The 27,536-nt window shown below is 49.1% G+C and overlaps 1 protein-coding gene across 5 annotated transcripts in view; it reads right to left on the bottom strand.

The window, feature by feature from the left end:
* FRMD4B (FERM domain containing 4B) overlaps positions 1 to 27,536 on the bottom strand; it is a 203,672-nt gene that overhangs the window by 40,226 nt on the left and 135,910 nt on the right. For all 5 annotated transcript variants that reach the window (XM_045578941.1, XM_045578940.1, XM_036430563.2 and 2 more), the window contains exons 8-10: positions 5,306 to 5,389; positions 3,795 to 3,860; positions 731 to 788 (exon numbers count right to left, since the gene is read on the bottom strand). In XM_045578941.1, the coding sequence (XP_045434897.1) occupies positions 731 to 788; positions 3,795 to 3,860; positions 5,306 to 5,389 (208 nt within the window). The remainder of the gene's footprint in view (positions 1 to 730; positions 789 to 3,794; positions 3,861 to 5,305; positions 5,390 to 27,536) is intronic.

The following is a 27,536-nucleotide window of genomic DNA, read 5'->3' as shown; positions in this document are numbered from 1 at the left end:
ACATATTTAGTATTGGGTGTCCCCATTGTGCAGGCATTTATTATCCAATTCTCCACCATTTTGAATTGTAAACATTGTTGGAATTTGAAGAGTCACTCAAGATTGATCAATTATAAAACTATTTTGTCTTCAAACATCACTCCCTTTTTAACCTGCTTTCTCTCTTCTCACCTCACAGTACTCCTTAGTCACTCCCTTCCGCTTATAAACATCTACAGACACTACACAAGCACCAAGCGTACTGATGGAAAACTGAGTTGCAAACCTGTGAGCATTTTAAGAAGATACGGACTCGACAATGTGAGTGCAATGTGAGTGAATTTCTGGTGGCATCAGAAAGGTGAACAATTGGAAAGGAGAAAAGTAAGTAGGAATAGCTAAGAGGACAGATGTAACAAGAGAATGATCTGAATATCTTCGGACTCACAGAGGCTTTGGGAAAACATTTGAACATAGCAAGTATTTGGCAAAAATTTGCTTTATAATTTGCTAAAAGTGACAAGCTATTTGGCTTTTTTTATTTCCTTAAGAAAATCAATCTTATTCTCAATGCTCAAATTTCTAGATAACTTACATATATATATATATTATATATATATATATATATATATATATATATATATATATAATATATATATATGCATATTGATTTGTACAGTTTTAGAAAGCTGGTGTTCACTGACTCAGAGTGACATGGCATCACGAAAGCCTTGCACGTAGAGACACTCACCTTTACTGCGTAATAATGGACTCCGTAGGTCGGTAGAGCTTCTACTATTTTCATATATCTGTGGGAAATGAATATATTATAACCTCTTACTAAAACAGAGGGCCCTTCTGGGGAAAGTGATTGAGAGAAATACAATTTATATTGACTTTTCTCATTTTAAGTGTATTTGACTGAAGTAGAAACAAAATAAAGCATTCTAAGGAGTAATATATTTTACTTCATCCAAATATTAGGAGGTTACCAAGAAAACTTCAATTTAAAAAAGCTATAGGAAATGTTATTTTCTACATATAAAGATTTCTATGGCTTAGAAGTATATTGTACTGTATTATACATTCAAATTGCAAGTATTTCTTACACTAAGCACCTAATAATGCAAAACAATAAGAGCCAACTTTTGGGTCATTCTCATAAGTAAAAAATAAAGCTATTCCATGTATTATTGATTGTGTAAACTCTTAGAAATATATATTCAACTCTTAAGTTAAAAATCTCAAAATATACACTTAAAAAAGGAAAAGTTTATTCTATAAAAACTTAATTTTTAAAAATACGCCCACTCCCTCATCCCAAGTAAAAATTAGAGCAACAGTGCTACCATTGCTATTTTTAATTCAACAAGTATTTACTGTGTACCTCTGAGGCTTTATGGAGTGGACTAAATTGTGTAAGACTGTCTCTCGGCCTACAAAGAATTGAGATTCCAGTTTGATGGGACTTGTTAATGATACTTGAAGATTAATTGCTCTGGATTTTGTAACCAATAATTTGGTGATTTTTAAAAGCAAATAGCCTACATGAAATCAATATAAGAGGTTAGGTAAGTGTGTCAAGGTCATGCAGCAATTACACTGCACAGCCAGGATTCTAGCAAATCAAGCCAAATTTTAGAGTCTAGAGCAGGGGTGGGGAACCTTTTTTCTGCTACTTGGATATTTATAACATCGTTCATCAGCCAAACAAAATTATCAACTTAAAAATTAGCTTGCTAGCCCTAGCCAGTTTGGCTCAGTAGATACAGTGTCAGCTCTAGGACTGAGGGGTCCCAGGTTCAATCATGGTCAAGGACACATACCTTGGTTGCAGGCTCGACCCCCAGCCCCCAACCAATCAATGTGTTTCTCTCAAATTGATGTTTCTCTCTCTGTGTCTCTCCCACTCCCTTCCATGCTATCTAAAATATCAATGGAAAAATACCCTCGGGTGAGGATTAACAACAAAAAGAAAATTAGCCAGCTATATTTGGTCAAACATTTAATTAACTCACCCCTAGTGCCATGGCAGGGCCAGCCCAAATGATTCTGGGGCCTTATACAGGCTGCATGTTCCCCACCTCTGGTCCAGAGCCTTACCTACCAAGTTAGACAGCCTCTTGTTTGGAGCCACAGTGATAACGACCAGAAATAAAATGGCTCTGCATTTAAACAAGGAGTCTTTACAATATGCTGATGAGCCTAACCTTAAATCCCCCAGGGACACTGTTACTCCTGTGTTTCTCTCTTCCTTTATTTCATTTCAGAAAATTGGTTCAATGAACTAAGATGTCAAGGATTCAGGACCGCTAACTCTGATGTTCACCGTAAAGGTCACAGAAAGTTGTTATGATGAAAAGGAGATTAGTATGACCTTGGCCAGGGCGCTCAGTTGGTTGGAGTGTCGTCCCGATACACCAAGATTGCGAGTTTAACCCCCGGTCAGGGCACATACAAGAATGAATGAATGAATGCATAAAAAAGTGGAACAACAAAGCAATGTCTCTCTCTCTCTCTCTCTCTCTCTATATATATATATATATATCTCATTCTCTCTCTCTTTCTTCCCTCTCCCCACTCGCCTTCCCTCTGTCTCTCACTCTCAAATCAAAACAAAACAAAATAACAACAAAGGAGATTACTATAAGATGTAGGGATACGAGGAAATTTCAGTTCTCACATGCCCTGACCTATATTCAGTAATGTTTTTTTTTTTAATTTCTATGGCCATAAAAGTTATTGTAATTACTATACAAAAAATGCATCATTAGTTTTTATAATTATAAATTTAGATTTTATAATTCTAAAATTTTACTGTAGCTGTGAACGATTTTTTGTTTAGAGAGAGAGAAAGAAACATTGATTTGTTGTTCCATCTATCTATGCATTCATTTGTTGATTTTTAAAAAAATTAATTCTCATCTGAGGATATTTTTTTGCATTGCCTTTTTTAGAGAGAGGGAAGGAAAGGCAGGAAGGGGGGGAGAAAGGGGGAGAGAGAGAGACTTCCATTGGTTGCCTCCACCCCAACTGGGACCAGGGATCGAACCCACAACCCAGGTATGGGGACTCAAACCTGAGAGTCTTTGGTCCACAAGCTCTAACCACTGAGAAACTGGCCAGGGCCACTGGCTGATTCTTGTATGGCCCTGACTGGGGATTGAACCTGCAACCTTGGCATATTGGGATGCCACACTAACCAACTGAGCTCCCCAGTCAGGGCCCCGTGAACTATTCTTAATAAATGGAGGGTAACTCTAAGAGTGGAACGTGCAGAAATATGTCAACACGCCCTTTCTGGGCAGCATGAAGAGACAGCTTACCTGCCACCAACACTGTGTGCTCCATCGGAAATGGGGTCACAAACCTGGCAACAAACGTGGCCTCCAGGCAGGGTTTGTTAGGCTCGTGTTGCACTAAAATTTTCTTAAAATTACTTTGCAATGTTTAAAATGGGATTTAAAAACCAGGAGTTCCAGGTTTTCATGGAACACATCTGAAGATCCGGTAACACTGAGCTGAGTAGCTTTGCCCAGGGCAAAAACTCTCCGGTTCACCGCAGTCCCCACCATTCCTTATCGCCCCACACGTGGCCTGTATTTCTCAGTTTTGTTATCTGCCCAACACTGATAGCATCTGAACCGATGACACAAATATGGAGCGAGCCGAGACATTTTATAACTCCTGGTGAGAGATTTGTAATCAGATGAGGACCACATACACACAAACCACCCAGCGGAAATCATGCCACTGGCTTCTGTAAACGGAAGACGTTCACTGAAGCCGGAGCCCGAGGAGAGAAGGGTACTTACTGGACCACAGCTTGACCCCGGGTCAGACCTCTGGCTTTCAGGTAATGCTCGATGACTCTGTCCTCACTGCAAAACAAGGAGATGGCGACGCCTGATTATACGACACAGACTCGTTTCCAGCCCCAATGGCTACTGCAGGAACCCCAGAAGGCAGGCCTTCCCACCGCTGGGACAGATGCTGACTGAGTGCCTATAGATGTGGGTTCCTGCAGGATTCAAACCTCAGACATCTGACTACCTCGTCATGATTTTTAAACTTATGTTTTATACGATGTATTCATATAATTTAATAACATTAACATGCTATTATTATTATTAATATACAATGTATTCATAAAATTTAATGTTTTTAAAACTTAACTTATTAGAAAAAGAAACATAATATCAATTTATCAAATGAAAAACTAATATCCGTTGTCATAACTGAGTGAAATATAATAAACTCAAAGTAGTGTTAGCAAAGAGAGCTCAGTGGGTGTTAGGTATTCAACAGTTTCCTTACGTTAGTCAGAGAGATCTAGAAAGAACTAAAACTGCTTCTGCGTTCAATCTAAAATACTCTATTGTCACTACGTGGGGACACAGTGTTTTGGGAGAAAATCCTTCATTGTTGCCCTGGGATGAAATGTTGGTCTAACTGGGGAGGAGCAGGCTGGAGTCCAGCAGCCTTGGACATCATCCAGCCATTGTGCCCACGTTCAGACAGGCAGCTTTCAGCCAGGCTTCAAGTAGAAGCGAGGCGAGTGAATGTTTTTCTCTCTCTACTTCTGGTAATCGACACCCATTGGTCTTTTTCTTTCCTAAAAAACTATTACTTAATGACAATTCGTTTAGAAGGTTCCAGACAGAATGCAACGCAGTCTCAGTAATGTGTTCCAGCTTTCCTACTAATGCTACTAACGTTGAGTATTTATCTTATAATCAGTGTTTAGTGGAAAAGAAAACCATCTTTAGGATTTGGAGCCTTCAACCAAGAAAAATATATTTACAGGTAATGGAAGTAAGTAATTAAGGGGGGGGAGTACCTTCATAGAAAAAATGTTATGTGAAAAATGGGTACTATGAAATCATTAAAACACAACCAAATAAAGTAATTCAAAATATATACCGACTTTTGGCCACAGAGGAAACGATTGCTGCTTATTAGGAAAATATCTGTCCAGGGCACTCTGCAGTTTGTAGCAGTTCCCTGCACTCCAGACTCAGGCCTGGCCATGACACCCACCCCCCAACTCTGTGCTCGCCACAGCGCCCTCTGCAGGCCCTTCCCCACGCAGCAAGATGGCACGCAGCTGGATGCTCCTGACAATGACTCCGCTCTGGGCACAATGATTTCCAGGGAGCTGTGAGGAGATCCTCCCACTGGAAGGACCACCGTCTACTACGGCGACTCTGACACACCGATGGGCACTGTGACACTGTCTTCACTTATACTTCGTTTAACCCCCTGAAAGCCGCTGTGCTCACGGAGGTGTGACAGGCCGGTCACCGGCTGCCTCGCTCTGGCTTACCAGTAAGCAAGGGACGGATGCTCCTGCAGAGTTCTGGTAGGGAAGGCTGAGAGTGTCCTTAGATCCTTCCTGGCATCTTCATCACTAAAAAGAAGAGGAACACAGTCATGTCAGGCATGGTCACCCACAACGTCATCCAAGCTGGTAACCAGGTGAGACCAGAAAATAGCCACAGCACCCCGGGCTCCAGTAATGTTGTCAGCACCACAAGGCGCTGGTCTCCACCGGAGCGAGCCCTGAATTTGACAAACCCCATGCCATTTGATATTATAAAGTTTAAAAAGATGAAAAAACTTAAGTAATCATATTAAGCTACCTCAACCCCATCTTCCTTACTCTCCTCATAAACTTGTAGCTGTTTTCACTATATATTTCCTGTATGCATCTCTATTATTACAGAATTATTGTTATATTGGGCACATTTCATATTCTATTTTTAGACAGCATTTTTCAAATTTTGTAAATTCTTTCTCCACCTTTCTGTAGTAGCCTCATAATTACCTTTAGTGGATACATAAAATTCACCATGCTGGAATGGTTATCATAAAACCATTCATACAGTATCGCCCATTTTTTATATTAGATATCATTATCATGGCAATAAAAAGGTTTATGTAGACTTTACATTAGATATTGCAACAAAAAGATTTAGGTAGATCTTCTATTACTTTCTTATTCTCTAAAATTTACCTTCGCACCCGCACCTGTGCAATGAGGGTAATAACAGTCCCTATTGCATGGGAAGAGCTGTGATGAGAAATCATGTTTCCAAGGAAACCCAGGGCATCGCTGACATTGCATCAAGTGAACTGAAATGCACCCACAAGAGGCCAGCTGTTACCTAATGATTTAAAATGGCAAAATCCTGCTGATCCAAAGAGAAGGGTGCGGCCTCATGGAATTTCACGGGAGGGAGAGCAGGGAGAGCTGGTTGGGCCTGCACTGCATGAGGGCAGGTGCTCTCCCCTGCCCCAGCCACTGGAGGAGGCAGCCTGGAGGAGCAGCACGGCTCCCCAGGCCTGTCAGAGCCAGGACAAGTCCCTAAGCAGCTACTCACAATCCGGAGCAAACTGGTGCTCACCAGCTGGGGATCAGGACTCCCCTCCTCTCCACCAGGCTGTACCTTTGTGCTCTTGGTGGAGAGTACGGAGCCAGGAGCCATGCGATGCACTCGGGGCTTCTACCTCACATACGTCTCATCACAGCTCTCCCCAAGCAGCAGGGCCTATGATTACCCTCGCTGCGCGGGTGTGAGTGTGAGGGTCGGAGAGCCTAAGACACTTGCTCAGGGTCTCACAGCTGCTACGCGCGTGAAGAGGCCAGAAGGCAATGCCAGTCTGTTCGGCTCTCAAGGCCAAGGCCAGACCATTCTATTCTAGTTCCCGATTCCCTGGCAGACCCCCAGAGCAGAACTTCCTCCTCTCTTGCAAAGCACAGTCACCCTCACTCCTAATTACAAATGAAAACGCAGAACCCATTAGTTTAAATTCCATCACTGAGGCATTTACATTAGCTTCCCTGGGGCGTGTGTGAATCCTGAGAGTGAAAGAGATGAACCCCCAACTGGAGGAGCAAACCCTGAACCCAAAGTGACTCTCCCCCCGGGAGCACTCATTCAGCACCCACTGCCACAGGGGATGGGACGGAACCACGCACGCCTACAGGCAGGTCTGCTGGCCCACGCTGTGCTGAGCGGAATCAGGAAGTCACGTGGTTACTCTTGTCACGTGGTCAGGTTTGGGGTAAGTGATTCTCCTTCTCTGTCCACAGAAGCAAGTTTTCTGATTCTGGTTTCCAAGCTTCTTGACCATGCCCTGGGCAACCAAGGAACCACCGAGCCAACTGCCCCTAGACTCCCGTCTCTCAGTGGGAACACAGCCGAGTCACCTGGCTGGAGACACCATGCTCTGCCCCTGGCAACATTTCCTTCCAAACTAGGTTCGTGGCCCTTCCTACAGGTGAGAGGTCAGGCCTCACAAACTGCTGCAGGAAATAAAGTCCCCTGGCTCCTGTTCTTACAGAAGATGACTCTCCATTCATTGAAATCTGAGCGGCACGGCCTACCCACAGTGACAATCTTGGGAAACTGGTTTGGGCTTCCTGAAAACCAAACTACATCACAATCCAACTTACTCCTATTAAAGGTCACCTGTCAACTCCCAATAATGGTATTTATTTTTCTCAATCTTGTCTTTTATGCTCTGAACTTCAAATCCCACTTCCTTTTTGAAGAAGTTGGCTTGTCAGTTTTGTATGAGGAGTAAATAGATGGACATGTTCTGAAACAGTAGAGGAAGGACAACGCTTTTTTATTAATCATCACCACAAGCCACACGTGTGTTTTCCTCTGGGTCCGTGGGAACTTTACCAGCCCAGCACTCACTCACTCTTTGTCTTTAGTTCCCTTTGTAGCAATCAAGACCTCACTACAGGAGCAGCTGCCTTTCACCATAAGTGCACTTATTCATTTCGCAAGTATGCAGTGAGTGTATGCACGCCTACCTCACATGAGGAAGCCGGTTCATATGATTAAGCCACCACTTTCTCTAACCTCGTTGGCCAGAAGGACACGGCCATCCCCGGCTGTAAGGGCACTGGAAATGTAGTCTTTATCTGAGGCACCATGGGGCTAACTAAAAATTCTACTGATGTGGGAGAAGGGGATTTTAGATACTCAGAACAACCACCAGACTCCATGGCTGGCAAGGAGCCACCACTCATCCAGGAAATTGCTGCCGTGTGCGAATATGGATCCACTGTTGATTGCATATTTTAAAAAATAAGGCAAAACCTCAGAGCTTTATGTGAGACTAGAGGTCCAGTGCACAAATTCATGCATGGTGGTGTCCCTCAGCCTGACCAGCGATTGGGGCCGATCGGGGCCAGCCAGTGTAGGGGAGGGACAGCGGGAGGTTGGCTGTGGGAGCACACTGACCACCAGGGGGCAGCTCCTGTGTTGAGCGTCTGCCCCCTGGTGGTCAGTGCATGTCATAACTACCAGCCAATTGTCTGGTCGTACTGATCTTTTATGCTCTGCCCCTATATATAGACTAGAGGCTGGGTGCACAAAATTCGTACACGGGTGCAGTCCCTAGGCCTCGCCAGCGATCAAAGTGCAAGCGTCTAGTGTGGAAGGACAGGTCCCAGCTGACCCCCGGGCCCTTGAGCACCCCCCTCCACCTGAGTCACAGAGCCCGAGTCCCACATGGAGATGCAGTGAGTGTGGCCAGACACCATGGGCTGGTGCACAGCGTGGGCCTCTGGGACACACAGTGGCGCTGCATGGAAGCCGGGCGGGCAGTGCACTCTCTCCCGGCCAGCCTCGCAGACCGGCTCCTGTGCAAACCCATGGGAGCCCGACCGGCCCTTGTGTCCTGGTGGCTGCGCCCAGCTCACCTGGAAGCCCAATGGGGCCGGCAGCACCTCCACTGACACCTGCTGCCAGCGCCTCGTCATTGACAACTGTCATGTTCTGCGCTGCCCTCTGGTGGTCAGCTCACATTATAGCAAGTGGTTGAACTCCCATTCAAAGGGACAATTTGCATATTAGGCTTTTATTATATCTGAATTGTAAAATATTGTCTCAACTAAAAATCAAATCAAACCCTCCCCCTCCAAACAAAAACCCTCAAACCTAAAACACTGCTCAGGCCATATAAAAACTACTAGCAGACCACCACTATCACCTTGTAATTTCTGACATAAATTCTTAGCAAAGAAGGATGGAGAGAGGCCTTCTCAGCTTATCTACTTGGTTTCTAGTTTTAGAAAATTAATTAACAGTCTCAAATTGTCAGCAGTGCCTGAACAAAAGAGACACAAATAATTTTGACAAATGTGAAATCAAGACCATCCCAAATTATTCTATTCTCAGCAAATAACACAACTTTATTTCTGTGTATTAGAAAAAGGTTCCTATTATTCCTCCAAACCTGGCTCTTAATGCTATTACAAGGCATACTTTCCTGATGAATATAAAACATTACTTTCCTATAAGAAACCATTCAGGAACCCATTTCAAACAAGCCACCCGGATATTGAAGCAACTGAGCTGTGGACACAGCTGTACCCTCGAAGGGTACGAAGGCGGGGGAATAGCAGCCTGCCAGGACAGGCCGTCAACCCTCCCAACAAGCAGTGAAAATCCAACGGCCCACACAGAAGCCAGGCTTCCGCCCCATCGGAACACAGGAAGACGCATAAAACCCTCCAGGACCACCAATACCACCCGACCACCAAACATGCAAAACTGCGGATACCAGTTTCCATGAAGACGGGCAGGAGGAGCTGGCCTCGGTGCCTGTGGGAGGGCACCTGGTGTGCGCACTGTGGATCTGCAGCCCCCGGGACCCGGGCCCTTCCCCACGGACTCTCCTAGAGAGACTTACACAAAGGAGTGGGGTTCATAGCAGCACCGTTCACCACGAGACAAAGCAAAGAAGCAACCCAAATAGTCCCCAACGGGAAGTGACAGACTGCAGTGCGATAACACCGTGAGGAGCTGCACAGCATGGCGCACCTCACAGATACGAAGCAAAGAAGCAAGAGCCAAACACCACTCCCATCACCATGCATGTACACGAAGTTCCCAACAAGCAGAATGAACCCGCAGAGGATGCATGTGATACACGCAGAAAGCAAAACCAGAAGCACGTGCGGAGCGTCAGCCCCTCTGGGGAAGGAGGGTTTTCTTGTGGGGGGTGGGGGGGTGGGGGTCTGGGCAATGTGGATGAAAAGGGGCCCATGCTCACCTGCCAGGCTCAAGGAGGCCTGCGTGGTGGCCGCACAAACTCAGAGACCTAACATAGCCTCAAAGGATGGTTAGAAATTAAAACTTTTCAGCTAAAAGCAGGTTTTGGTGGGTATCACGTCCTAGGCAGGCATCTTCCCTGATGAAGGTCAACCTTTACCGTCACTGAGCCTGTCCATTGTCTTTTTGAATTTACTGTAACAAGTCTTTGGGATGTCAGAGTTACTCCCCCCCACCCCCCCAAATCCTCAGCACAGGCACCCCTGTGGAGACCACAAATCCCCTCCTTGTCATTGAGTTAACTGTTGACTGTTAGCTATCCTGCACCCACAAGTGTAAAAGAAGTGTGTGTCTATCATTTTACTTCTTATCCAATCCCAGAGGCTTCCCCGCACTGCTTTCTCCCGCCTCCCTAATCCATCACCAGAGGATTTCATGTAACCCACTTTTTTTTTTTTTTAATCCTCACCCAAGGATATTTTTCCATAGAGTTTTTAGAGAGACTGGAAGGGAGGGGAAGAGACAGAGAGAGAAACATCAATGTGAGAGAGGCAAATCAATTGGTTGCATCCAGCACTGGGGCTAGGAACTGAGCCTGCAACCGAGGTGTGTACCCCTGACCAGAATCAAATCTGGGACCCTTCAGTCTGACACTAACCATTGAGCAAACTGGCCAGGGCTGTCTCCTGTTTTGATTGTAATGTAAATAAAAATAAAGTGCAAAACTGCCGTTCTCCAGAGCATTATCTCAATCCGTTGAGATTTTGCTTCCTAGCAACTGTCAGCAATTTGGCTGAAATAAACTTGTAAAAACTCTATAGGTTTGAATGTTTCTTATGGTGACAGCAACGCCCCTCACTGGGTGTACTATGTGCCCGTGCATTATCCAATTTGTCCCTTACCCTCCACAGACCGGTTTTATGCATTCTTCTGTGTGATGTAATTCACACAGAAAGGCGGACTGCATCTGGCTGGTGGGCAGTGAGGTGCTGGAAACACTGCACATTATTCTCAAGTTAATCCCGGCATTTGCACAAGCAGACTCCACATCTGAGTGACAGACAGTAGCTGAGTGTCCATTTGCTTGCTCCAGGCTGGGGAATGTGCCCGGAGCCTGAGGCCACGTGGGTCCACTGAGCCCCCAGGGGCAGAAAGGGGGTTGGGCCTCGGTGACAGAGCCCTCTGGAACCCAGAGGGAGGGCCTGACTGATGGGGTGGGGGTGGGGGAGGTGAGCAGGCCCGGTGGGGATGTCTCCGCCTTTCCCCAGCAGTGAATGCACTCCCCCTGTCCGGACATTCCTGACTCTAAGGGCAGTGCACATGCTATGCTAAAGATGCACTTGACCAGAATCGCTGGAGAGGGACTGATCGCTCCAGGTCCTCACCAGAGAGAATCAAACACTTCTCCTGCTCAGGCACCAGACCAGACACTGCTGTTCCCCTTCATTTCAGCAGGAATTCAGCTATCACCAAAGAACACCCTTTATCTGATCGCATTTTATCTGACCTGCCCACCCTCTCCTTTAGGCATCCCCCCTCCTGTCTGACAGCTTTCTGGCCTCAGCGGCCCAGGCCTCACGTTCAGCCTCTGCCCCATGTTTCAGGCTGTGGTTCCTTTTGGTGTTCTCAAGCCCCCTGCATGGCCTGTGCTTTTCTTTACTGACCTCACAAAACCCCGGAGGCATGTGCCAGCCTCGCTCATGTTGGAGAAAGCCATGCGGTTGGCAAAGCCGAGGCCACCGCTGTGCGTGCCGGAACCCGTGAAGGAGACGGCCACTCCCAGCAAATGTGTGCACCTGCTGGTTCCCTGTGACCATCAGCCGCTGCCATGCGAGGCTGGAGAGCCGGGGGCGAAGGCAATGGCAAACTGGGCGCTAGGCCTCCTGGAGCAACGGAATCAGACGTTCCCGAGGGCCCAGGACCGGTGGCCGGCTCTGCGTGGTGTGGGGCGTCCCTGGGAGCCGAAGATGGTTTTAAAAAAGGCCCAAGCCCCAAACTTCCCTTTCCTTGTCAAGCTAAAGCTCTTCCCGACATAAAACCCAGTACAAAGGCGCCTGAAAGTGTGTGTTAAATACGACTCAGGGCAAGTGCCGGTAGGAACTTCGTGTCTTTCACAGACAGAAATAAACCGATACTTTTAAAATAACGAGGAATTGCAGTCTTCTTCCATCCACACATAAGCATAACTCAAGATCCGTACTTCATAAATGCGCATGCAAATGTAAAAACACTTACTGCCTGTTTGAACACTCAGGATAAAATCAAACCTGCAGCCTAAATACCTTAGAAATTAAGGGTTGTGAGAAGGGACATCGGAGAACTGGGCTAGCTGTCCCAGCTGGGGTCCTATCCAACGCTGTGCCCCAGAGAAAGCACAGACGTGGGCTCTGGGAGTCAGATTTTCAGTTCGGGGGGGGGGGGGGTTGCACAGACCCTGGCGCTAAGCCACTTTCTTGCCTCTGCCTGCGAGGAGCCTGTGCTGACCCGCAGTTCTGCCTGATCCTGAGGCCGGGGGAGGCAGTGGTCACAGCAGCGAGTGGAGTGTGCTGTTAAGCAGTGAGGGGAGTGTGTCTGCTACGCAGTGAGGGGAGTGTGTCTGCTAAGCAGTGAGGGGAGTGTGTCTGCTAAGCAGTAAGCAGTGTGTCTGCTGAAGCAGCCGAGCTGGACCCAGCGTCTGGGATGACAGCTTGTTTAAACATGTCATTAATAGAAGCATCTTGGTCACTGTGTGTGAGCACTAATATCCTCAACTAATCTGCCAGCATGATCCACAGCTTGGTCATTAGCAGTTTAAGGTCTGTTATCAGTTTACTTAGAGGAGTTTTTCACTGGCCAGATTGCCTTCAAAGCACCTTATCAATTAAAAAATATAAAAAATCCCGCCATAGTTGGTTTGGCTCAGTGGATAGAGCTTGGGCCTGCAGAGGAAGGGTCCCAGGGCACAAGCCTGGGTTGTGGGCTTATCCCCAGTAGGGGGTGTGCAGGAGCCAACCAATCAATGATTCTTTCTCATCCTTGATGTTTCTCTCTCTTCCTCTCTGAAATCAATAAAAATGTATTTTTAAAAATCCCATTTCTCTCAGTTATCAGGGAATGTGGCTTTCAAAGATGATTCTCGTTTAATGCCTCCTTGACTTAATACCGGTACCCATGGAGTTCTAACAGTAAGTTTCCCTCTACTGGCCCCTAGGTGTTCCTGATGCCCAACTTTTCACACTGACAAAAAATTCACAGTAAGCAAGCTCTCAACCGACCAGGCGCTGGGACAGGTCCCCAGGCCGGGCCAGCGCGGACGGAACGAGCGGTCACTCCCTCAGCCCGCGGAGGGGGCGCGGGGGGGCCCACATCCTCTCCGTCTGGAGCCAGAGACGCCGCCAGCTCCGGCAGGAAAGCCGCCGCCGGAGGGAATCCCGCAGCCGCAGGCGGGGCCTCCCCCGCCGCCTCCCCGCAGCCCCGCCGCCCGCTCCGCGCCGCTGGCAGCGCGGGGAGGACACCCCGACGCGGGAGGACTCACCGAGGCCGCGGCTGGAGGGCGGGCGGCGAGGGGCTGGTCCCGGGGCTGCAGGCGGACCTCGCGGGAGGCGCACGGGGGAGGACGCCGCGGAGGGCCGGGAGCCGGGGGGCGGGGCCTGGGCGGAGTGGGGCGGGGCCGGGAGCTGGGGGGCGGGGCCTGGGCGGGTGGCGGCCAGGCCACGCCCCCAGCGCCAGAAAGGCCTGGGAGGTGCCTCTGGCCAGGTCAGGCCTGCCGCTCACTCAGGCGCGGACAGTGAGCGCTGAGACAGGACATAAGCCACTGCCCTGGCCTCTGCGGAAGAGAAAGGGACCTCGGCCTTTACTACATGCAGCGCCTGCACGGGTGCAGGTGTGAGCGCATTCCGGCTGTTCTGGCCCTCCTGGACCTCCGCTCCTGCAGGAGAGTGAAAGGCACGGGGCCTGCATGCGGCCTCGACGCGGGTGGTGCAGCGCTCACCCACTGTTCTGCTTGCAGTTCACCTAAGCCAGGGCTCACCCAAAGCTGCCAGGAAGCGCCGAGGTCCTGGGAACCACGCCTCCTCCAGCACACCCTGACGTGGTGCCATGTCTCACAGATCAGGACGCTGAGCTTTAGGGTGGCCCCTAGCTGCCCACTGTGCCCGCGGCCAGGGCAGCAGGGCTGGGCCAGGCCTGCAAAGCCTCCCCGACTTGGAAACAAGCCAGCGGGCCGAGCGACCGGCTTGTCCGGCTGCGAGGTGCAGCCATAAGCTTTGGACTTGACCTGGATTCAGTCCCCGGCTCCATGTTTGAAGGAGTTGGGGGTCTTAGATAAACTAACCTTGGTGAGCCTGGTTTCCTCCTCATAAAAACAGGGACAGTGACCTTGGGAGGATGACAGCAGACGCGGGAGGCGCCTGCCCGTGTTCAGGAGGCATGTTCCTTCTCTATCTGCCCCTGACCCCAAAGACTTCCAGACGTGGTCGGGGGTGGAGCATCCCGCTGGCAGACCGGGCTGGGTGATTATTACCACTGGATAGTTAGGACACACTTACACTAAAAAGCTGTTCGGTGTTTATCTGAAATGCACATGTAAGTGGGCACCCTACAATTTTATTTGCTAAGTTTGGCAACCCTAAGGGTTAGCGGAGACCCACAGGGAAAAGAACTTTGAAGGCACTGCCAGTCCCAGGTGCCAGTGTGCTGGGATCTGTCCCAGGTGTCAGCGTTGGGGACGGCCAGCCTTGAAGCTTGCTCTCCCCAAAGTGGGCGCTGCGGACGCCCTATCCCAGCGCTCTCCCAAGGGTGCAAGGAGCGGCTGTGCCCTGGGGACCACAGCGCCTGCTCAGCGAGGATTCCTTGGCCATTTTGTCTGGGGCCCAGCCGGTAACAGAGGACAAATTACTCTGTCCATCAGCGAGCTTGATAGGGATCAACTGTCACACTGTATTTCAAGCCTAATGAATACCTAATGATACTGAGAATGTGATGAGAGACGTCCCTAACATCAGCAGGCTTACTGGGGCTTCCGAAAGGGGCTTTGAACTTTTTTAACTCTTTCAGAAGAAACACAACCTGTAAGAATGACTTACGCTGAAAAGCAGGTTAACATGAAAATCTGTAAATATTTAAAACTGAAGTATTTTACAAACTTATGGAGACGGGGAGTGGAATGTGGGCACCAGGGGCTGAGGGGAAGGGGTGAAGGAGGTGTCTGATGGGCAGTCTCAGGTTTGTAAGAGGAAGCGCTCTGGAGGCCGGATCCACAATAAGGGGAATATATTTAACCCTCTGAGCTGTACATTCACACATGGCTACATTTGGTGGCACATTGCATGCTATATATATTTTACCACAACTAAAAAAAATCCTCTCCTGCTGGAGTTAGAAAAAAGAACACCGCGGAGAAAAACAGACAGACAGTGTTTTCCCACAAGAGAGTGTAAAGCCGAACAAGCCCATTCCTCTCCCGGAAAGTTCCTACTGGACAAGTGGCAATTATCTATGGCCTCTCCTCGTGCCATGGGACTCAGTGTGTCCTTCCTGAACACAGGGACCGGATTAACCACATCGGCCACTGGAGCAGATAATGAGGCCGAGGCCGTGTCACGTTGTCCTCAGGGTCTCCTGAACCAAACCAAAGGCACTGAGTGTGTCTCAGATGTAGCAGTCACCCCGAAATGCCATCCCTTAGCTCGGTCTGCATGCCATGCTACCTCCTGTTCCCACAAATGCCACAGCCATTGTCTCAGCCAGCCTCTAGCTGAAAGCCCAACCAGATGGGCTTCGTTTTGATGCCGAACGGCAGTGATGGGTGTAAGGGCCCAGCTCACCCCCGGAGGGGAAAACAGAACCCAAATAGGTCAGAAAAGTCCTATCTGCTCATCATTGATCAGCACGCTGCTGCCAGTAGCTGTTTAAAGATGCAACAGTTTGGAGTACTTACAACATACTGGGCACTGAACTAAGCACAAGCATGTGGCATGGGTTACTTTAATAATCCTTTTCAAGGTAAAATTACCACCCCCGTTTTACAGGTGGGAGGACTGAAGCTTAAAGAGGTGATGATACTGTGGAAGCCCACACAGCTGCTCGGGGTGGAGTTGGGACTCGAACCCAGCGGGATTCAGGGTCAGCTGGTGTGCAGGGCATGCATTACCGCCAGGAACAGCTGGCAGCAGCGCCTGGCGTGGGCCCAGGAGTCTGCAGTCCAGCTGCATCTGCATTGCCAGCCCCGCCCAGCAGACACCCATAACACCTTCTGGGTTCTCTTGTGAGGAACTGTCAAGTGGGAAGGCAGAGTAGAAATTCAGAGATTGTGGATTCAAGTCCAAGTTCCACCATGTCGACCATAAACAAAAGCTGATCAGATATTCTGTCAGCAAAAAGAACTTATTCGGGGGGGGGGGGGGGGGGGGGGGGGGAAGAAAGTCTTGCATTCTGGTAGGTGGAGCCATAGTGAGCCACATGCAAGCTCAGAGACAAAAAAGTACCTTCTAGAGCTGTGGTTGGCAAACTGCGGCTCACGAGCCACATGCAGCTCTTTGGCTCCTTGAGTGTGGTACTTTCACAACATACCACGGCTTGGATGAGTCTATTTTGAAGAAGCAGTGTTAGAAGAAGTTTAAGTTTAAAAAATTTGGCTCTCAAAAGAAATTTCAATCGTTGTCCTGTTGATATTTGGCTCTGTTGACTAATGAGTTTGCCGACCACTGGGACCTTGAGGGAAGAGGGAGTGAGGGGAGGGTTGGTATGACTATGGAGTTCGTGAAGCTCGGTCCCTTCCCCTGCGACAGACACAGGTCTTCCAGTTCCTGCCCTGGATAATGTTTCTGGCATAAATTTTGACAACCACATGTGGAACAGACATGTGACCTGGATTGCCAGGCCTCCATCCCCACCTCTGCACAATGAGCATCTCAACAGGACAAGCTGAGGAGAAAGTGGTATAGTAAGCATAGACAACAGCAAAGGCAGCATGCATAATGAATGAGAGCCTGAGCTCTGCCACCGGAGGGCCTGGGTTCAAATCCCAGCCCTACATCTTTTTTTTTTTTTTTTTTTTTTAATATATTTTATTGATTTTACACAGAGAGGAATTGAGAGGGATAGAGAGTTAGAAACGTTGATGAGAGAGAAACATTGACCAGCTGTCTCCTGCACACCCCCCACTGGGGATGTGCCCGCAACCAATGTACATGCCCTTGACCGGAATCGAACCCGGGACCCTTCAGTCCCCAGGCCGACGCTCTTCCACTGAGCCAAACCGGCTTCGCCAGCCCTACATCTTACTAGCTGTTGTGACCTGGGCAAGTCTCTCATCTTCTCTGGGCCTCAGTTTTCTCACTGGTAAAATGAAGACAATAATGCTGCCCTAATTTTAGAGCTGATACAAGGATTAAGGGACTGACTATTTAGGAAGCTTTTAGAAATGAGTATTCCAGGTGCTAGACTGTTCTAACTCCTTCATACGTATTTTTTGTCTTGATTTTCACAGCAGCCCTCTGAGGTAAAGGTAATGCTACTCCCCAGCCCTCAGACTTGGGAGATCAGGTGTATTGGAATCAGAAAGGACTACGAGGGCCCTAACCAGTTTGGCTCAGTGGATAGAGCATCGGCCCACAGACTCAAGGGTCCCAGGTTCGATTCCAGTCAAGGGCATGTACCTTGGTTTTGGGCACATCCCCAGTAGGGGATGTGCAGCTGATGGATGTTTCTCTCTCATCAATGTTTCTAACTCTCACTCTCTGTAAAAAATCAATAAAATATATTTTTAAAAAGAAAGAAAGGAAGAAAGGAAGGAAGGAAGGAAGGAAGGAAGGAAGGAAGGAAGGAAGGAAGGAAGGAAGGAAGAAAGGGCTAAGAGGCCCCAGACATACATGTAGAAGCTGGTTTGTAGAATTCTGTGTGGTTCCACCTTTCCCAGGGGAGGTGCTGTGTAGACCAACATGAAGATCCCTTCTTCTAAAAAAAATGTTTTAATTGATTTTCAGAGAGAGAGGAAGGGAGAGGGAATGAGAGATAGAAAAATCAATGAGAGAATCATGATCAGCTGCCTCCAGCATGCCCCTGACTGGGAATCGAACCAGTGACCTCTTGGTTCATGGGTCAATGGTCAACCACTGAGCCACAGCAGCTGGGCCAGAGGAGCCCTTCTTTTAATGACCCATTCGACATCCAGATCTTCTCCACACCTTACACTTTCCACAGCCACGGGATTTGCATGTCCCAATGAGGAAAGAAAATGTTGAGTGTGGGCCCACGAGTCCTCCAGTTAAAAAAATCATTGTCCCCCTTGTTAAAAAATCATTAAGAATTACCTGGCAACTGAGGAGCCTCTGACCAAGTGTGACCCTCCTGACAGGGACGCTGTGTGGCTGCAGGGTCACACGCCCATGCTGCCAGCCCTGCCCACAGCTTTTCCCTGGTGGTTTCCGCTCTCATAATTGCTTCCTTTCTACCTGCTCAGCCTCAGCGCCTGAGCCCAGAACTGAGTGAGATGTTCACCAGGCTCAGGGCCTCCTGGAGGCAGAGGGCAGCGGTGGCAGGGGAAGGGTGAACCCTGGGTTTGGAGAGTTCTTTTTTTTTTTTTTTTTTTTTTTTTTAAGAGAGAATGGGAGGAGGGAGGAAAGGAAGGAGAGAGAAAGGGGAGGAAAGAGAGATGAGAGAGACACATGGATTGGTTGTCTTCTGCAGGACTGGGACCTAGGATGGAATTTGCAACCCAAGTACCTGCCCAAAACTGGGAATCAAGACCGTTGGGTGCTGAGAACCAAGATCAATATAATTAATATAAATGGGAGAAGCCTGTCAGAAGGCTGACCTGGGCTCCTCTGATATTCCAGGGTGAATATCTGCATTTTATCACCCACTGCTGACTCAGTGGCCTACAGCAAACTCCCTGCAACCTGACCATCTTACTGTTTACTAAACATCACCACTGATAGGTCTGCTGGCATTGCCCAAAGGAATTGTGTATTCTAGTAAATAAAAGCGGACAGGAAGGAAGACTCAGTGGAACTTGGCTACTACAGTTAAGCTTTCCCTGGATTCCCCATAATTTCAAATTCATATTTCTTGTCTTGTGTGTCAATGTGCGCATCAGCTCTTTCTCCAAGCCTTTGAACCCGAGGCCACACTGGCCATGGCTTCACAATTTAGGATGTGGGGCGACGCCCTAACCCCTGAGCCACAGCAGTTGGCGGTTTGGGACACGGCTGTCAGGCAATCCATAGTAATCCACACCGTTTACACTCATTTTGAAAGAGGACTCTGTGCAGGAGGAAGTCACTACGCTAAACTCTTAAGTTTTAAAAAAATACAAAATGACAAAACAATTCTGACTGCAGCACTACATTTTCACTGATAAATAAAAACACGCTGACATACAAAGAAGAAGAAAAGTTGGAGAGTTTCTGCCCCCATCACCGAGTCGGCTCTTCGTTGTGACAAAAAAACATCAGCCCTTCCCGCCCCGCCGGCAGCCAGGCGGCGAGCACGAGTGCTGGGCTGAGAGGTGAGGATGATCTGGATGCCTTCATCCCGGGAAACGACACGTGACCATGTGCGCGATGGAGGCACTGACAGATACGGATAAGGAATCACTGTGCTGCACACCTGACTCTAATATGTGATATGTCTATCTACCTCAGTAATAAAAGTACAAACAGAGCAGACACTGCTGATATTTCCAGGAGGACACTCAGCAGCTCAGTGGCCGTGAGGGGCCCCGGGGCAAGCTCAGCGCTGCCCCCTCAGGACTCCTGGTGACACTTACTTTATCCAGTCACTGGAGCAGGTTACTTGTATTCATTTCCACGTGTTCCTCTTTTGTGAGGGTTCTTTCAGGGAGAAGCCAGCACTCCAGCTTTATTCTGGTGAGCTGAGCGGGGCGATGCCAGGGCATGGGCCCGCGGAGGCAGCAAGGCCCGACACCTCGGGCTCCCGGGCCTGGCAGCTCCCTGGAGGGGGAGCGAGAGCCTGTGCCCGAGACACAGGCCAGCCAGCTGAAGGTGGGGGAAGACTGGGCCCTGGGCAGCCCTGTGCGGACATTCTTAAATGTACACGATGTTCCTATAGTTCCACATGCCTGTAATTGTCTAAGGAACTAAAAAAAGAACACACACATTCAGAATACTAGTAGGTATATGGGGCTGTGTGAACAAAAATGAACGGCCACAGCAAGCCAGCTTTCAGATCTGTACCCTGTGCTTGAATGTATTGGTATGCAGGTGGAGTTTCTTTCTTACCTTTTAAAAGAATGGATAATATGTATACTTTTGTTTTTCTTTCCATGTCAATAGTATGTTTTATGTAAGTACTAAACTCCTTAGGTACTAATTTTGTTAGGTAAGATCCAATGTTTTAGAATATCCACCTTACATTCTTATATCCTGAGCCCCCAGTGCATGGTGGGATGTAATTAATTCATCTGTCTTGCTCCCAAAATTGAAACTGGGGTCACAAAGAGGTATTTGCCTAACATTTTCATACCAGCATTATTCTTAAAAGCCAAAAAGTGGAAGTAATATAAGTATACATCCATGAATGGATGGATGAATACACAAAATGTCATATATAGATACAACAATAATGGAATATTATTCAACTTTAAAATATGGGAAATTCCACCTGGCCGATGTGGCTCAGTGGTTAAGGATCGATCTATGAACCAGGAGGTCACAGTTCAATGCCTGGGTTGTGGGCTCAATCCCCAGGAGGGGTATGTGGGAGGCAGCCAATCAATGATTCTCTTTCATCATTGATGTTTCTATCTCTCTCTCTTTCTCCCTTCCTCTCTGAAATCAATATAAATATATTTAAAACACACACACACACACACACACACATATATATATATATATATATATATATATATATATATATATAGAGAGAGAGAGAGAGAGAGAGAGAGAGAGAGAGAGAGAGAGAATTCTGAGAGAGAATTCTGGCATAGGCTGCCGCATGGATTGACCTTGAGGACATTATGCTATATGAAATAAGCCAAATACAGAAAGATGAGCATGAGGTACCTAGAAGGCAGTTTCGTGCAGACAGAAGGGGAGTGATGGTTGCCAGAGGCAGGGGGAAGGAGATGAGTTATTGTTTAGTGGGCACAGAGTTTCAGTTTCTCAGGCTGAGAAGTTTGGAGGATGGTGGAGATGGTGCACACATGTGAATGTACTGATACCGCTGAGCTATGCACTAAAGGTGACTGTGACGGTAAAACAAACACACATCTCACTGTGACGGGGGACTCAGGGACATGGAAGCAGACCCCCAGGCACTGAGTCTCCGCGGCAGGTGCTTTACCTCATCCATTCTCACCACGAGCCTCCTACTGAAAGGGACCTCCGGTTCCGATGGCTGGGGACTGGCACAAGGTCACCCGCCAGCAGTGGGAGCTGGTCTCAAACTCTGCATCCAGAGCCATGCTGTCCCCCATGGCCCTCTGAGGGTGCGGGAGGGCTGGGCTCGGGAATAAAGGCAGACCGGACCCTCATCTGCCCCATCGCCGCCTGCGCTTGGGCCAGCGCCTCCCCCATGGGGGCATTTCCTCTCTGAGAACGATGGGCCCAGCGGAGAGAAAAGGAAGGAATTCCTGGGCACTGAAGAGTGAGTGCTCACTTCCTGCCTTCTCACTCCTAAGCTATCTCCTCAGTGACTAATATTAGACGCGGGCCACTCCACTGATAACTCCACTTAGCATGGTGAGTCCACTGCCTGCTGGACACTCTCAGGGACAGCAGGAGCCGTGCAGGCCTCCCTGCAGGTGTAAGTGACACTGGCTTCCGAGGGAGGCAGGGAGGCCGGGAGGCCGGGGCTTAGGCCTGGTCTTGTCTCCCTGACCTGTCCTGGATGGACACTCCTTGTCAGGGGCATGTCAGCTGTAAAACGAGGTTCCCAGGCCTGACTCAGGGCAGCCCTGCCCCACCATCCTGCGCGTGGAGCCGATGGAAAGTGCCCTCTGCAGGATTCCAAACTGGGAGCTATTCAGAAAGGCGTGCAGAACTGGATGGATGTCTCCCGGCCTGAGACTTAATAGTGTTAACATCGAGGGAGCGGGACGCTGCCAGAGAGCCGAGGCCCAGGCTGCCCGCCTGCTTACCCTGACAGGCGCTTCCACGCTGAGCTTCCAGAGACGGCCACACACAGCGGCCCCACAGAGCTGGGCTGGCGAGGTGCCCACACGCCAGGACACCTTGGCTTCTAGAGCACAGCACGCTCATGTGGGTACGTGCCACGCACCATTTCTTAACCGCACCGGCAAGGTGAGGCTCCTATGGTATCAACGTCGTAAGCTGAAGACAGTTATAGTTAATATGTATAAAACCCGTCACACAGCCCAACACCTGGGACTATTTACAAACCATTCCAAATAAAATCCAAACGCCACAAACTGACTTACAAAAGCACTTGTCTGTCTCTCTAAGTCACTTCCTGACACAGGTCACTTCACAGGACGGGGAGAAATGCCGCTTCTCAACACCGTGTCCACAGAAGCCCTGGCTGAGGCCAGCAGGGCGCCCCTCTCCTCCCGCTTCTCTGTGCGGCCGGGGAGGCCTGGTGGCTGCAGGGGCGGGAGGCCTGACCCGAACTGCCCTCCGGCCGAGGCCGCACAGCAAGCCCTTCCCCAGCGCAGGCCGCTGCACCATGCACCCACAGCCTGCCGCCCGGCACAGCAATAATAACAACAACAACACTTACTATTTATTGAGACGAAACCTGAGTCCAGACAGGTTAGCTCCCGTTACACAGCGAACGGGGCTGCCAGAGTCATGCTTCCACGCCAGAGCGCCGCCTCACGGGGGACGGTGAGTCCCCGGCACCTGGGCCTGGGAGCGCCCCTGACTTTAAAGGCCCTGGAAGTGGGATAACATCTGAGAACTTTATTTTATTCACTTATTTTTAAAATATACTTTTACTGATTTCAGAGAGGAAGGGAGAGGGAGAGAGAGAAACATCAATGAGAGAATCATGGATCGGCTGTCTCCTACCTGCCTCCTACTGGGGATGGAGCCTGCAACCTGGGCATGTGCCCTTGACCCGAACCAAACCCAGACCCTTCAGTCTGATGCCCTATGTACTGAGCCAAACGGGCCGGGGACATCCTAGAGCTCGAAGGGTCCAGAGGTGCACCGTGTGTGTGTGGGGGGGTGTTCTCTGGTCCCCTCCCATGTTAACTTCTCTCAGGGCCGCTGAGAGCTCCTGTCCACGGGAAATAGCTGCTTTGGTAGCAGCTGGTCTGTGGGTTAACCCTCCACTGAAGCTGGTGACACACTCTCACTCTGCCCCCGCACTACACTGTGAGTTGTAGTCACTTCCTGTTCTTATGAGCAGAAATGCCCCACCGCATGGTTACTTGTTAAAAAAGAAAAAGAAAAAGAAAGGGGAGAGGAAGGGAGGGGTGGGGAGGGCTGGAGAGGGGAGGGGAGAAGAGGGGAGAGGAAAGGAGGGAAGGGGAGGGAGAGGAAGGCAGAGCTTGGCTTTTGCAGGCTCATTGGTGGCTGCTCAGAGATAAAGCCCTCTCCCTGCCGAGTCAGCTTTCAGGAATTCTCCGTTTGTCTGTGTTGTGTTACCCAAGCAGCTTGTTATCTTTGCAGCTTAAGGGCTGACTTGGAAATTCAGACTGTCAACTATTTAAAGCACATGGAAGTCCCCACTCCACTATTTCAATGAACTCTCAGCGAGGTTGCCTGCTGGTTATGACACCGTTAACTTAAAATATTCCCCAGGAAGCAGGGCAGGGAGCAGAGCGGCATGGTTAAAGGCCTTCTGGGAAGAGGAGCTGAGGAAGGCCAGGCAGGCAGGGCCGGCGGCGGACAGGGAGGAAGCACACACAGAGCTCAGCAGCTATGGGAATGGAATGGATAATGCAGGCTCGGAGCGCCTTGCTGACAGTGGGCTGCTGGAGGGTGGTCTGTGCGATGAGAGAGATAAGAGATTGATGGAATCAACAGCAAACATGAAGCTCCCATCCTGGGGTAGTGCTGGCATAGAGCTGACTTGGGACTCACTGGCCATGTGACCACGTCTCCTAGGCCTGCAGTTGTCATCTGCTCACTTGTTAAATGCAGATTGAATGCAATCAGGGTGGATGTCTTAAATAATGTCGTAAAAAGCACTCAGACAATATACACACTTGCTTTTATGGTTAGGTTGGGAGGAGGAGAATGAGCAGTCTGGGGGTTGATAAAAAAGACAAAAGAAGGGAGCTGACAGACAGAGAAAAGGATGGACGGATGGACAGGCAGTACTTAGAGATGACGCAGAGGGAGGGGTGGTGCAGGAAGAGGTGGCTGGGAGCCAGGAGCAGTGGAGTGCAACTGGACACACTCAGCTTGAGAAGAGGGAGACAGCCACAGAGGTGGTGGGCCAGAGCAGCCTCCACGTGCTCGGACTGACAAAGCCATATTGCCCTGCTCTGGGAAGAGTGTGAGGCCTCTGGTCTATGTTTCAAGCTCAAAGCAAACTCAGCGAAGTTCTAAAAGCCAAAAGCTGCAGCCATGTGTGGACAGGAGTCAGGGGAATGTAGAACTGCCCGAAGCCTCCTTTCTGGAGCTGTTCCTGTGAGGGAGGCCCTGGTGCACCAGCATCCTCCATCCCAGGCTGGGCTGCTCGGTCCAGGCGTTCAGATGGCACTGGGATGGCTATGAATTTTGTATAACTGTAATTTAGCGGTATCAAGGGTGGAAACATTTCATTTCAGCACTTTGCCTCCTTTAAGGAATTCCCCTTTGCTTGCTTCTACCTGAGAAACATCCCTTAAAAAAATAATCACAGGTAACCACAGTCCCAACTACACAAAGTTGCTCACCACAGCATTATTAATGCTAGCAAAAAAAAAAAAAAAAAAAAAAAAAAAAAGAGAAACAGTTCATATTTGAAATAACAGGGAAGTGGCAAATTGTGTCCATCAAATTGATGGAATATGAACGTGGCAGTTGCAGGAACTGTTCTAAGCACTTTGTAAATTTTAATGCATTTAATCTTCATAGCAATCTTATGGGTAGTATACTGTTACTATGCCCCATTTTACAGATGAGGAAACTGAGCCTTTGAGAGTTTAAATAACTTGCTCAAGATTACACAGGTAAAAAAATTTTAAAAGATAAGAAAAAGTCCTAGCTGGTTGTTCAATGGTTAGAGCATTGGCCCATGGACGGAAGGGTCTGGGGTTTGATTCCTGATCAAGGGCATGTACCTCAGTTGTAGGCTAGATTCCCACCTGGATCAGGGCGAGTACAAGAGGCAACCAATCAATGTGTCTCTCTCACACTGATGTTTCTTTCTCTCTTCCCCACCCTCCCTTCTACTTTCTCTAATAATCACTGGAAAAATACCCTCAGGTGAGGATTAAAATAATAATAACATTACACAGGTAACCAGTAGCAGACCTGGGATTTGAGTGAGGCTGTCTGGTTCTAGCATTTTTGATCTAAACATGGCACAACATTGCACCAAGGTATTTTATTTTGCCCGATTTTCTTAAATTAGTTTTATAACAACGCTCTGGAAATAAAATATATCCTCTCCATCAGGGGAAACCAGATAGCAACTCAAACTCTGTTTCATTATAAACCCAATGACCCAAGTTCACATTTCCCGTTCGGCCTCTCGTCAGCAATAACCAAATGACAATTTACAACATCTTTCCACATCATTCATCTTCTCAAAACCACAGGCAGCCTTGCCTGGGTTGCTCTGTGGTTGAGTGTCAACCCATGAACCAAGAGGTCACCAGTTTGATTCCTGGTCAGGAAACAAGCCTGGGTTTGGGGGCTCGATCCCCAGGAGAGGGCATGCAGGAGGCAGCTGATCAGTGTTTTTCTCTCTCATGGATGTTCCATCTCTCTACCCCTTCTCCTTTCTTTCTAAAATCAATAAAAATATATTAAAAAGATTTTAAGAACCACCCAGCAAAGTTGCTATTTCATTAATCCAGATTTACAGATGAGAAAACCGAGGCCCAGAGGGACAAATGGCTCACTCCAGGGCCTGTTGCCAATTTCTTGACTCCCAATCCCATGCTCCTGTTGTTCAGCATGACTTAGACAATGTCAAGTCCACGTCCCCGTCACTTCAGGCCAGCAATCACTCGGGACCCCACCAGGACCACGCCGAAGTGAAGAAAAGGGACTGGTTTGGGCTTGGCCAGGCTAACGGGCCAGCCTGCAGCCTTAGGCCCAAAGGTCTGGAAGACCACAGAATGCTCCTCTGGGCCTTACAGCATGTGGAACCCCCTTTCTTTCCTGTTCTTTCCCCTGACACCTCAGTGGGCTTCTCCAGACCCACCTTAATCCCAGAGTCTCGTCAGAGGTTGCCGAGAGATGGGACAGGATGATGATAATGAAGAGGGCAATAATGGTATTATAGTAATCGATAATAATAAAAGCATAATATGCAAATTAGGCCAGACATCCTTCTAGACAAAGTCGGGGCTCCGAGGGAAGCCCGGGTCCCAAGTGCCAGAGGGAAGCCGGTGCCAGCAGTTGGGGGAAGGAAGGCCTGCTCTTGCATGAATTGTGTGCCTCTGGCCTCTAGTTAAAAATAATAACGAGAGTGTAGAGAGCTCGCTGCAGCCAGAGGCCGCCTGGCAGTGTCTGCAGACACCGAAGCCCACCACCGTCCCGGTTGGCTGAGGGAATGAGCCAGAGGGAGTGAGCCAGAGCCTGCCTGGGAGGAGGTGGGGGAGGCAGGGCTGGCCACCTCACTGCAGAGCACTCAGGCCCGGGCCTCCTTCGTAAATCACTCCAGACTCAGCCCCACGCGCATTCCTCTCATATCTGATCTTCCCGGGAACCGGCTCCCCCGGGAGAGAGCCCAGGGAGGACCCAGAAACCAATCCATCCTCACTTTATCTCCTGACATTTCCTTTTAATTACGAAAATGCTGCTGCCTGGTTTTCATAATTCCTTCAGACACATTTCCTAACCCGGAACGACTTTAAAACACGGTGAGCACACGCGGAGCTGGCAGGAGTGGCAGGCGGTGTGCACCCCAGTCGTCCTGCCAAACCCCAGGGGCAGGCAGACAAGGGGCGTGGGGGCTGGGGGAAGAGCCACTCTGGGCTGGAAGGCGGGCTGGAAGGCATTAACTCGCACCAGTCCCTAAGGGGCACCGGGCCCAGAGGCCTGGCTGGGAGCGCAGAGCTGATCTGTAAATAATCTGCGGGAAGCCTGCGGAGTCGAACATTAACTCGCAGAGGCAGGCTTCCCGCGGTGACTGGCCCATGAGTGATTGGCCCCTGGTCCTACTCACAGGCAGAGGCTAAAGCCAAGCACAAACCCTGGGAGCAGCCAGCCGCAGCCAGACCGAGTCTGGGTGGCCACGCTACAACTGTCGGGTCAAGTGTGTGCAGGGTGAGGCCGGGGGCAGCTGCAGACAGAGCCCAGTAATCCCTAACGCAGCAGCTGACGGGCTCACGCTCTCTGTGTTTACGGTCTAACTCTTCAAACACAGGGTTATTATACGTTTCAAAAATCAGCACTGGCTCCCAAGGCTTTTTAT

Source organism: Pipistrellus kuhlii, unplaced genomic scaffold (assembly GCF_014108245.1).
Source record: "Pipistrellus kuhlii isolate mPipKuh1 unplaced genomic scaffold, mPipKuh1.p scaffold_m20_p_11, whole genome shotgun sequence".
Lineage (NCBI taxonomy): Eukaryota > Metazoa > Chordata > Mammalia > Chiroptera > Vespertilionidae > Pipistrellus > Pipistrellus kuhlii.
Note: the sequence above shows the minus strand (reverse complement) of the source record. Positions and strands in the feature narration are given on the sequence as shown.